The sequence below is a fragment of the Hakea prostrata genome, chromosome 3 (assembly GCF_041222555.1).
Source record: "Hakea prostrata isolate BN-2017 chromosome 3, UWA_Hpros_2, whole genome shotgun sequence".
Lineage (NCBI taxonomy): Eukaryota > Viridiplantae > Streptophyta > Magnoliopsida > Proteales > Proteaceae > Hakea > Hakea prostrata.
The window spans coordinates 60,393,202-60,406,062 of record NC_142602.1 but is presented as its reverse complement, the minus strand read 5'-3'; the positions used below and the strand labels follow the sequence as shown (position 1 = coordinate 60,406,062).

Sequence of the window (12,861 nt, the reverse complement as noted above, 5' to 3'; positions counted from 1 at the left end):
AGTGGGGATTTTTGTTTGTTGCCAGCAAAGTATCCACAACTTTAGGAGGGTGCCATGCAGCAATCAGACATGAGTCTAGATCCTTTCCGGCTGGAAAAACAAAAAGATCCTCTCCGCCTGGCCTGGCCATACAACTTTTTTGTTTTTTTGGTAAACCTGTCCATACAACCTTAAATCCACACTCATAGGCCTGCAGGGCAGGGCTCCGCGGGTGTATGGCTATATGGGCAGGCGGGGGTGGTCGACGAGCCGGATTTAAAGTGGGGTTTAGTGTAAATATATGGTTTGTTTTATAAATTAGCTCGCAATGTTTTTAAATTTACAGGAGCAGGACCAAAAACACAAGATTCCAGTTTTGATTTACACAGTTCATTTCCTTGCGTTAGATAACCTTCTTTCTAAGATCAGTCCTAAATCCTTCGATAGCCATGTCGCTTCACAATCTCCTTCTGGTTGAGTTGTAGTGGCGAACACAGTAAACCTCGATCGTATGACTACAGTAAAACCCGTAGGCTAGGGTTGTTTGGACCTCATTGTGAATTCGGTTGTCACTGGGGTGGGGGTTTTGTAAATTTGAACAGAGTTAAAACAGTTAGGGTTTTTGCAAGGTTTTGGTTTCTGCTTCCAAACAGTTACCATGGAGAAGACGGACCAGGCGAAAAACAGGAAAAACAAGAGGAAAAACCAGAATCTTGATAGCCAGTTTCGCTACAATCTCGACAGATGTTCCAAGGAGAAGAACCTCTCTGGTGCCATCTCTCTCTACGAGAACGCAATCTCCCAAAACATCAATCTCGGTAGCTACCATTTCAATACCCTACTCTACCTCTGCTCCAGCTCTCTTTGTGATTCATTATCATCGCCTAAAGAAGCCTCAGATTCGTCTAGTGATGCTGCAGTTGAGTACGGTTTTCGGGTGTTCGATCACATGTTAGCCAGCAATATAATTCCCACGGAAGCAACTATCACGGCCATGACGAGGCTTGCAGTTGCTAAAGGGGATCCTGACTTCGCTTTTGAATTAGTCAAGACCATGGGAAAATACAACATTTCTCCTAGGTTAAGGACTTATGATGCTGCATTGTTTGCTTATCGTTCGAAAACAGAGGTTGAGAAGGCCTACTCTGTTGAAGAACACATGATCTCTATGGGTATTTCTGCAGAAGAGCCCCAGCTGGCTGCGCTCTTGAAAGTCAGTGTGGAATCGGGGAGAGACGATAAAGTGTATTCTTATTTGCAGAAGCTAAGGAGTTCTGTGAGTTTTGTTAGTGCTTCAACTGCGGAAGTAATTGAACGTTGGTTTTGTAGTCCATTGGCTTCTGAAGTTGGTATGTTGAATTGGGTTGAAGATAAAGTTAAAGATGTGATGCTGAAAAATGGTGGAGGGTGGCATGGTCAGGGATGGTTGGGTAATGGGAAGTGGTTTGTCCGTAAATCGAATGTGAATTCAGATGGGTCTTGTTGTTCTTGTGGAGAGAAGCTAGTTTGCGTTGATATTGATGAAGTGGAGACCGAAAAGTTTGCGGAGTCAGTGGCATCATTAGCGTTGGAGAGGGAAGTGAAAGTAGAGTTCCGGAAATTTCAGGTAACTGTAGTTATTTCAGTATCTCTCTTAGTATAAGTTAGGTATTTACTGATAAAAAAGTACAAGTTTAGTATTTGATGGAGTTCTCCGAAGTTCTTGTTTGGTGAAAACCTATTTATTTGAAGCTTATACAAACTGTCTATATCATTTTATCAGAATCTTCATCTCATATATTTGCTAGGAAAATGTTTTAGAAACAACAGTATTTTCCTCAGCTTTATATGCTTACAGTTACTGTTTAAGTAGGAATGGCTGGAGAAACATGGTCAATATGAAGCTGTAGTGGATGGGGCAAATGTTGCACTTTATAAACAGAACTTTGCAGATGGTGAATTTAGCCTTTCTCAGGTTGGTTTTCTCCTGACATGCTTCCAAAGATTCCTTTTCCTTATATTGATTTTTTTTCATAATTGTGATGAAATAGATTGATGCGGTTTTGCAAGAGCTGTATCAAAGAGGAGAAAAGAAACTGCCATTGGTCATCTTGCACAGCAAGCGTTTTCGAGCTCTTTCGGAAAATCATTCCAATAGGAAGCTACTTGAGGACTGGAAAACTCGAAATGTATTGTACACTACTCCGAATGGGTCCAATGATGACTGGTATTAATCTGTAAACATGCTCATTCATGCGCCCTTTTTTTTTCTTTTCAAAAGTTCACATACATTATAGACCTGATTTACAGTGCTCTTTTTGTTATATTACTCTTCTTCTGTTGTGTCAATTGATTTTTCTGAATATAAGATTTATGGAAAATTTTCTTTGTGCTGTTAATGTGCTTTGATGGTCTCGATATCGTATTTTGCAACAGGTTGATGGATCCTTCTATTTTTATGTTTGCTTTGTTTTTAAATTTTAATATATCAATTTGTGATTTAGGTACTGGCTCTATGCAGCAGTAAGGCTTAAGTGTTTGCTGGTGACAAATGATGAAATGCGAGATCACATTTTTGCACTCCTAGGTGGAAACTTCTTTCTTAAATGGAAAGATAGACATCAGGCATGTTTCTACTTCATTGAACTGATTTGTTGCATCTTGACTTTTTGTTTTCATTTTTATTTTTCTCTTGTTTTTCTGCTTCAATGGCCCATCACCATTCCTTGTTGTATCTTTGTCATGTTCATGTAGTTTCTTTACTCATGAACTTGTATTTTGTCCTATTTTGCAGGTCCGATACACTTTTGTTAAATCTAACCTAAAACTTCACATGCCATCTTTGTATTCTGTAGTCATTCAGGTAAATTTTTAAGTTACAATCTCTGTTACTTCATTTGTTGATGACATCAACTTAGGAAGTTGCATTTTAATTCTTATTTGCTACTTCAAGGAGAGGGTGCTTCTTGAGAGAGGGTAGTCCTGTAAATAGTAATTTCTTCTTGGCCATTTGGTACCTTTTGGATCTCAGCAATATTGTTCTTGTTCCAGGAATTAAACATTGCTATTCTGTGAATGTTCTGAGAATATCCAGGCTATAGAGCTTGAGGTGTAAACAGTAGGAACAAGATTGGATCTTCATTTCATTTCTCTTCAACCCCCCATAGACAACATGCTCCCAGAGAGAGGTGTATAAACTTCAGAAATTGGATCTTTTGTGTGCATTAAACAAAGTAGTGCTAGATTGCTAGGAGACTGACTAGAAGCATCCGGGTTCCAGATGTACTGGTAAATCTGGTGAGGTCAAGAAAGGGTTCTAGGTCAAAACTATTGTTATAAACCCAGACCCCATAACCAACCCAAGAACAAGAGCAGAGAAGAAATAAAAGGTTTGAAAGAGGGCCTGCAATTAGATTGTATTCTCTAAATGCAGGTTCATTTGCTTTATAATTCAAATTGTAACAATAAAAAGTCCTTGCTGCCCTTAGTAATTGGCGGCAGACTTGCACAATGAAATAAAATGAACAGCCCACGAAACAAAAACAAAATCTAGGGACAAAACTACCCTTAACTTGCACAGGATTTAACACCTCCTCTCAAGCTGGAACATACAAATCACCCATGCTTAGCTTGGTACAATACTACAATTAGAATGAAAACTAGGATCAAACAATGCATTGGTAAACATATACAGTAATGGTCAAATGAGGACATGGAGTTACAAATAGTTTATTCATTAGAGCATTTCTGACAAAATGACACCTCTGTGTGTTTGGTGTGCTCAGGGGACATTGGATTGCTAGCAATTTAAGTAGCAGCTCGATTGTCAAAGTACAGTTCATTGGAGAATCTACTGGATATCCCAATTCACGAAGTAATTATCGTAGCCGGTCATGGTTTTGTACTTAGCTTCAGCACTAGATCAAGCAACAATAGTTTGCTTTGTAATCCACCATGTGACTAAGTTCCCTCCAGTAGATGTACGGTAACCTGTAGTAGATTGTCAGTCACTTGCAGAGCCTGCCCAATCTGCATCAGAAAAGGTCACCAGATCCATATGCTGGTTGGTACGGTAAATTTGCCCGTTGCCAGGACCAACCTTAACTTATTGAGGTACATGGACAGCAGCATCCTGATGGGCATTTTTGGGACTGCATAAAATAATTTAGTGCTAGATTGCTAGGAGATTGAATAGAAGGCTATATCCAAGTTCCAGGATGAACTGTTAAGCTTGGTGAGGTCAAGAACAGGTTTTAGGTCCAAACTAGGTTAGCTTTTGGTAGGACCTAGGATTTGATGATTGGGTTATGCTAATTGGTGGGTGAGCGTCGGGGAATCTAACAGTAAAGGTTTTTGGAAGCTTTAATGGTGGAAACAATGTTGGAATTGAAGTGATAATTAACAAGAGCTGCGTTCTGGTTTTTTAGGAGGAAATTGAGGAGGATTTACATGAAATTCTAACCTTGTTTGGTGAGATTTTGTTGGTTGATTTGGTCTAGGCAGGTTTTGGATGAAAGGTTTGTATATCAATGGTGGAGGGAATAATTGGGTTTATGGTTCGAGGATTTCAAAGAAGAAAAACTAAGGTGGGGATATAATTCCACCTTCATATTGTTGAAGATTTTCTTGAACTACACTCTACAGCTTGAATAGTGATGTAGGTCGCTAAACCCACCCTAAGAAGAGTCCCAAGGCCCAAAAGAAGAACTAGGCTTGCTGCCCAGTAGCATTAGGAGCATAATTCAATACCATGGGTTATTTTGGTGATTTTGGCGGTCCTACTCAATCCCAGCTAGGCCTGACTATGATTAGGAGTTTGTTAGGAGTCTAAATATGTTTTTAAATTGTTATTTGAGTCAATCTAGGTTGAGATAAGTAGAAGTCATATTTAAAGTAGAAGTCTTATTTAAGATAGAAGTCCTATTTGAATTTTGTTTTTGATGTTAAATACTATTATGAGTCATTACTTAAGGCTATAAATGCTAGCTTATGCTTATAACAAAGACAGTTTTGAGAATACAATTATTGAACTAATGAACATGATCTGTTCTATAGGCTCATACCCCTGGAACAAGGTGATGGAAGAGGAGAGAAAAGGTCTGGATATTGGGGAGAGGAATGCTGCCGGAGAAGGGAGGCTTTTTAGGTAGTTGCTCCGGCAGGGTGGTGATGAATGTGCTACTCAAGCACTAGTTAGGAAAATGACCTATGTAGGGGTTGTTGGGGCAAGATCGAATTTTTCAGTGGATAGTCTTCTGGATCCAATTCAGGTGGTGATCCCTCATTCAGCCTACGAGGGACAGCGAAATCTTTACAAATTTTTGTTAATTGGTAAATTTGATTTTCGTTGCATGTCGATGGGTGTGGTAAGGAAGTTCATCAACTGTGGAAGCTTAAAACCCATATTTTTCTACATACTTTAGGAAAGGCTTATGTCATTTTTCAATTTGTCAATGAGAATGATATGACAACGGTTTGGTGACGGAGCCCCTTTAAGGTGGACACACACTTGTTATGGTTTCAGTGTATAAGCTAGATTCTAATGTTCATACAGCACAACCTTCATTGAAGTTAGTTTGGGGTCATTAATTGGATCTTTCGATGGAGTACTAGCATGAAAAAAAATTCTATTATCAATTACGACGATGGTGGGTCGTCTGGTTACTCTGGACAGGAGAACTCGTGTGGGAGCATTGGGCAATTTTTCCCATGTCCTGGTGGAAGACTTGGATGTGGAGTGAGTAGAAGAGGTGTAGGTAGAATGTGTGAGCTAGGATTCTCCATAGTGCTCCACTTATATAAAAGGTGGTGTATGAGGATGGTCTACTAAAATACTTCAATTGTAAACAAATTGGATACAAAGCCAATCAATGCAGGTTAAGGAAAATTTCAGCTTCAGTGGAAGCACAGTCAATTTGGTTGCCAAACCAGGAGAAGAGGGTGGCAGACACTGGTAGTCTGGAGGAGAGAGAGGATTCAGGTGAGGGAGACTTTAGTCCAGGAAGGACTATAGGCGTGGGAGACTTTGGCTGTTTGGAGGAGAGAGAGGATTTGGTTGGTATAAACTTTAGTCCAGCAAGGCCTCTAGGGGCAGAGGTGTCAAAGTTGGTTGAGACTCCTTTGATCTCTTAGTCTTTTGATGCTCATGACATTGGGTCCCACACGTTTAGTGCAGATAATTAAAATTTTCACTTTCAAATTCAAAACTTATATGCAGGTAATTCAGCTAAGGACGTACACCCTCACTCCATTAAATACTTTCAAAATTCAGATGGAGTGCTGTTCTCATCCAAATCTCATCACTCTAATGAGGATAGAATCGTGGATGGGTCGCACTCAGGGCCCACCTTGGGTAAAATGATTGAAGTGGCTATTCTACATCCAAGGGAGGAAGATGTGGGATCAACTCGATCTAGGGAGGTGATTGAACAATGAAGTGGCAAATTCAAATTTTGAATGTGATCCAAGCAGATAAGGATAAGGATGTACACCCTCACCCTTAAAACTCTCAATCTCAAAATTCGGATGAGTTGTCACTCTCATTTGAATCTCATCCTTTAAAATGAAGATCGCCTTGTGGATGGGTCCCACTTTGGGCCCACCTTAGGTAAAAAGGGTGAATTGGTTGTTCTACGTTTGTGGGAGGAAAATGTGGGGATTAATTACTTGAGGGAGGTAATTGCAAATTTCCAAGAATTAGGGGCGGACCACCTTTGTTAATTGATCCTGCAGCAAGGCCCAAAAGGAAAAGGAGTTTTGCTATACACCCAAGTCAGGAAGAGGGGTTTCTGTTTGAGGGCGTGGACGTTGTCATTCTTCCTGACCTATTCCGGCGGATGGTTCTTCTTTTCATAACGCATTTGAGATTTTGCAGAGGGTGGATCAAGCACTAGTGAAGGAGGCTTCAAAGCAAGTTGGCAAGTCTTCTGAGGCCTAAATGGAAGGTCCCAATTTACATTAATTTTCTAGGAAGATTCTTTTATGGACTGTAAGGGGTATGAAGAAGGCAACAGCAGGCAATGCCCTTAGTCTGGTGAGCTTTAGGTGTACTGAGGCAATTGATGTTGTAGGCTTGAGTGTTTTTAGTTCCTTGCATTCTTTATTTTCTTTCATTCTTTCTTAATAAAGTTGACCTTTTATCAAAAAAAAGTGGCATAATTTTTGAGATGTTAAAAAAAGTAAAGAAAGATAACACAGTTATTGACAAACCAGGGCCTCTGGAGAATAATATCGAATAACCTTATGGGAACGACATCACACTAAACCTCTTTGAAGTTTGAGCATAAGCTGATGGGTACTTGACACCTCAAAGAAACCTCTACTGTTCAATATTTAGGAGGGATACTTTATAGGGCTGGAGATGTTTTTCAGTCTTGAGACCAACTTTTTTGACAAAACCCTTAGACAAATGGGGAGACTGAAGTGGTGAACCAAAGCTTGTGAAACTTGCTTCGGAGCTTGGTAAGGGATTGTCAATCGACCTGGTCACCTATACTTGACACAGCAGAATTCACTTATAACAACTCGGTGAATAGAACAATAGGTAGGACCCCCTTTAAGGCACTTTTAGGCATACAAGCTCAGTATCCCATCAATTTAGCCCTAGTACCAGCACAAGCTAGCACTACACTAATGTTAGAAGCCGATGAGTTCCTTTAGCATGTCGCAGAGGTCCACACTAATTTTAGAAGGTAGATAGCTCTCAATACTGAGATTTATAAAGCTAATGCAAACATGTAGAGAATGTTTCTTGAGTTTAGCTAGGAGATGTGCTCATGGTGAGGTTCCACCTAGAGTGGCATCAACCCGGTCTCAACACCAAGCTCCACCCTAAGATGGGACTTTCACTTTGACCCAAATGCCTATTGTTAGAACTACCCCCTGACACACGTATTAGCAACATCTTCAATGTGGCTGACTTATACCTCTACTCAGGGCAACACTTCGATGAAGGAGACTCAGAGCATATGTTGTGCCTGCCTCAACTCGGACCCCCCTTTGAAGACTCAATTGAGGAAGTTCTCGATGACATGTACAAGACTACTTGTAAAGGGCGAGGCTACCATTCCTTGTTAAGTGGAAGGGCAAGCCTAGGAGTGAGAGCATGTGGATCTATGTTAATGACTTAAAAAAGTATTGATCCAGATCTGTATGAGAAGTATGTCACCTTCACCATTCATTGGAGATGAGTGTTTTTCAAGAAGGGGAGAGTAGAGCTTTTTAGTGTTTCAGATTGAAGGGATTTTCTTCGGCAGAGCTGCTGGTCTGCCTCTACTCCCCCATCCTCCATCCTAGGCCTTCTACCTAAATCTGAGATTGAGACTGTAAGATTCAGATTTAGTTTTCTAAACCCTAGATCTACAACCTTAGTTTCAGGCCCTATACACCCATCCTAGAGACCCAAAAGCCCTAAACACCCTTGAGTCTTTCTGCCGCAGGGTTTGTAACCCCTAATTTGACTGCTGTTCATTGAGGGATCTTGGTTCGTTGGTCCTCAACCCTTTGTGCATCAAGTAGTTGAAGATGTACTTAAACTTGCAAGAATTCTCAGCTATTTAAAAGAGACTTTGAAATGCTGTAATGTAGCAACCTTAGGGTTGCATGAATAACTAGGTATAAAGGGGGGACAGGAACTAGAACACCTAATTCAAAAGGCAGCAATATTCAAAGCAATGATTCCTGTTCGAAGTCTAATTAGGATTTACAACAATACTATGATTCCAGCTAGGGTTCACTATCAATCCCCCATTTGGATTACAATTTTAAATGAAGAATAGACACAATTAAATTGCCTAAACTATGTCCACGATGATGGTGGTGGTGTGGCTTGTAGCGAGAATCCCTATACCTAATAGTGCTGATGGGCTGCTTTCCTATACCTAGTGTTGGTTTCAGACAGATGAATTGCATCATGGAAGAGAGAGTAAATGTAATATAATGATTTGGCTGGTTGATTTCCTCACATTATTGTTAATGAAATAGGCAGATCCAGAACTCCTTTCTGGAGGGTTTTTTTCCTCTTTCTGCACGTAACTGAAGATTCAGTCATTCTCTTTTAGTTTTCCTTTGCCTATTAATCCCATCCCCACTTTATTGACCAAGAAGACTAGGAGCCATCAGATGTGAAAATACTTGAACCGAGTTAACTATATAAAGCATGAATGGAGCTTAGCTCATAACAGGGTCGCATGACAGATAAATATAGCTAGACATTAATTGTTGAAATTTGCTGGAAATTCCCTGGTTTCAGCTAGGTTTCCCGAGGTCTTGGCCAGATCTCGGTCTCTAGGTGGTTGAAGCCAGCCTCAAGACCGAAATTTTGACCCATGGTTATTAATATATGTCACTACAGTACAAAGATCTTCACCGTAACCTTTAGTATAACATCTAGATGGAAGCCTTTGCTGCAGACCCCATTCCTATGTTTGGTAACTTCCAGATATCTAATCTTTTGGATCTGCAATATGAGGAACACTGACATCTCCTGACATCTCCATGGTATAGTCTGATGGGATTTTTTTCGGTGAATGTGATGGGAGATTTTGTTTGGTCATATTAAGTCCTATTTAGCTCCTTTTCTCCATGCTCAGATGTTGCTGGCTTGAGGGATCTCATGCATTGTGATGATCAGCAACCATGGAGCTTCCTCATATCATTTCATTTTTCTTTTTGATTATCTCGTTCTTCTGGGTGCCTCAATCTATGTGATTTAATTGGTAGGTGTTAAGCTCTAGGCAAGGGATAATCCTCAAGCCTTATCTGACGTTGTCCAGTTTTTATTTAGGGAAAATTACTGGTACCTCCCTGAACTATTGCTTTTTACTGATCTAACCCTACACACTTAAAATATTGCCCCTCTCATGGCTAATGGTTTGAAGTGTCTATTTTAATGTAAAATGTCCATTACAACCTTACTCAAACTAATAAAATTTAAATTACCAAATTTTCCCTTAAAGTCCATTCATATATATGATGGATACTTCGAATTTTGGTAGTTTGAACGGTGGCCATAATGGGATTCAAACAATATATGTACTATTTTTTCGTGTGTGTGTGTGTGCAGAAAGTACATTAACACTTCTACTTAAAAATAATAAAATGCTCAAATCAATTTTTTTTTGGTTCTATAAACCTCACTGCCAATATCTTCTCCCTGTGCAACTAAGTCTCCACCACTATTGCTGGTCCAGCATCCCTTCTCCACCCTCTGCAACTGCTTACCCATGGCTTCTTCTCTTTCTTTGACCTTCTTTCTTTGTTTGTGACTTGCTACAGTGAACAAATCTAAAAAGAGATGGGTTCTTGAAAAAGATGCTCCAAAACCCAAAAGGCAAAATGAATCTCCCATGATGGTGCAAGTTTTGCAACTTTTGCGATGATGGAAAAAACCAGTTGAAAATTTATGACCTGAAAATTGATGAGCTAACAGAACTTTCAAAATATAATACTCTTAGTAGTTAAAAAGGGGCCCCAACTTTAGCTCCAGAGATGCTTATCTCGGGTTAAACCTGGTTGGAGAATAATTAGCTTCTGAAAGTTCTGAACCAGCCAGCAAATCAAACTTGAAGAACAGGACAAATGGCGGAAACTGCACATACTAGTACCTAATTATCCATATCTAGGATTTGACAATGAAATTAGGATCCGGAATTATGCTGGAGCTGAAATAGCAACCAAACAAGCTTGAACACAAATCAACCTTCTAAAAATTTTCTCTGACCATTGCAGAAGAGGGGTTGGGGGTAATGGTTTGAATCATGGTTCAAGATCCTGACCTCGGTGCATTGGTAAAAAATATTAATAACATACTACTCAGGGTTAATTTGGGTATTTTGAAAAATGCACAGATGCCATATCAGCAGTTATCGAGTGTCTGTTAGCATCTAATACCATGCAAACTATACGGTTCAATTGGCAATTTGATAAAATGCAGGGGGTGAATTCAAAGATGTAACAGTAGTTTTCCCTAATATTACTGACCATTTCCCAGTCTTATTGCTTATTCCATTCTAAACTATCATTGCTGGAGTTTGCATGCTGTTATGCTTTCTACCTTTCAGTTTTTTGGAGCTTCTTTTTTTATGAACCAATTGACAAGAGACTCTAGGAAAGGGTTGATTTGTGGGATTTGTGGAGAGAGAATGTATTTATTTTGTGATAACTCAATTCCATGTTTTCAACTAGTTGGTGTCAGATGCAACTTTGATTTACATTTTTTGTGCTATTATGTCTTCAGGAATCAGAGAAGGGTTCATGGCATGTTCCTGTAGAAGGGGAATGCAACGATGAAGCATCAAGAACTTGGCTTTGCATTACCAGGCCAAAATCTTGTGAACAGTCTGATGAAGTATTATTGAATTTGGAGGTTCCTGAAAGTGAAAGACTCAAGTATGTCCAAACCAAATCTGACTCTTACAAATTGGGGGATGTTACAACTGAGAAGGGTAGAGATTGTCACCCAATCTCAAATTGTAGTCCTGTTTCCCGAACTGGTAAAAGAAAGGATAGATCTCCATCCTCTGAGCCACAGCTATGACTTTTCAAGTTCACAGCTTTGACCAGAGGTTTGCCATTTTCTTGTCATATATGTTTGTCCAACTTGACCAAACGCTGACCATCAAGGAAAAGCAATGTTTTTGTTGCAGTGATGCATGAGTGATATCAATGTGAGGGGGGTTTGTGAGATTAAAAAGCAACTGCAATTGTGTGAGTTGGACATGACGTGTTTACTACTGAAATGGCCTTGAATGAGGTATCTCTGATTATCTCAAACCTACTAAACATTGTCTTCATTTTGTTTCTTTTACTATAATCTATTCGTGCATCTACTGATCATATGCTTAGTTGGATCAGCATGACCCTTGGTTTCCCAGTTCATTTGGTGGAAATTCACTTTTGCCTTAATTCTCAACCCTAAAAAAGAAGGCACTAATGAGGTAATTATCTATAATGCTACGAGAACACTCTTAGGGCCTCAACATAAAAAAATCCTCTCCAGAGAAAAGGAACTGGTCCCCAGAAAAAAATAGGACAATAAAAGGAGTAATGGAGTACGCTTCTAATGTATAGATTTTGTAGGTCCTACCACCAAAAGCCTAGTAGTTCACTCACGATGTCCACATCTCAAGTTTGTGGTAACATATATGTTCATATTGGCCATCCATCACTTTACACCTTTAGCACCCCCATCATTCATTTGAAGATTTCAGTAGAAGTGATTTCATTTTATGGAGAATGTAGGAACTTAGTATAATTTTTCTTTCTTGAAGTTTGATGCAGCGAGTCATCCGCAATGTTTTTTAACCCTTCTTAGAGTTTATGCTTGTTGATCTTAGAGAATTTTTGTAGATTTATCCTGCTTGTACAGGATGCTACCTGTGGTAGTTTCTGGGTCAACCCTAAACTCTGCTATTTTAGCTGACCAGGTTGTCCATAGCCATATTCTAACTTGTTATTTTGTAATCCTAATGTACAATACCAAATGATTGCAATCCTTGGTGGATTTAATTCATGATTGCTTGCTGAACCTTATAAACAAGCAAACTGATGATCTTTCCAGAAATGTTAAATTTCGAGAAGTTTGCTCCTCTGCTTTAGGATGAATTCTTTGTTTCTGAGTTAATGAGAGAAATCCCAATTTGTCTCATCTTCCTGTGCGTACTTGTAGTCATGGAACTATTGTATGACACAGAAGGCTGGCTTGGAGGGTCATTCCCTATAAAGCTTTAAATTTAGAGGTGCCAATTTTGGACCCAAATTGGTAATGGCATTGAAATCATTCAGCTGGGAACCAGAACTGCTTCATCCAGTAGTTTTCTGTAACGGTGTAGTCCTAGTGATTAAAAGTGGTGATCTGAGCGGTCTTGCTTAAATATAAGTAGTTAACTACCTTTAGTCTCTAGA

At 39.5% G+C, this 12,861-nt stretch overlaps 1 protein-coding gene across 1 annotated transcript; it reads left to right on the top strand.

Annotated features, from left to right (window-relative positions):
- The first annotated feature begins 336 nt into the window (after nucleotides 1–336).
- On the top strand, nucleotides 337–12,629 carry LOC149022646 (proteinaceous RNase P 2-like). The gene is made up of 6 exons (XM_089150646.1): nucleotides 337–1,585; nucleotides 1,832–1,933; nucleotides 2,010–2,185; nucleotides 2,463–2,583; nucleotides 2,753–2,821; nucleotides 11,195–12,629. Exons 1-6 carry the CDS (start codon nucleotides 638–640, stop codon nucleotides 11,492–11,494), a joined length of 1,716 nt encoding a protein of 571 aa, XP_089006772.1. The 5' UTR covers nucleotides 337–637; the 3' UTR covers nucleotides 11,495–12,629.
- The last annotated feature ends 232 nt before the right edge of the window (nucleotides 12,630–12,861 follow it).

Bases quoted from the DNA above. Each gene is read 5' to 3' on its own strand.
- LOC149022646 (XM_089150646.1), top strand. From the start codon at position 638: ATGGAGAAGACGGACCAGGCGAAAAACAGGAAAAACAAGAGGAAAAAC. The intron at 1,586-1,831 runs GTAACTGTAGTT...CTGTTTAAGTAG, and splicing joins TAGAGTTCCGGAAATTTCAG to GAATGGCTGGAGAAACATGG. The intron at 2,186-2,462 runs GTATTAATCTGT...TTTGTGATTTAG, and splicing joins AATGGGTCCAATGATGACTG to GTACTGGCTCTATGCAGCAG.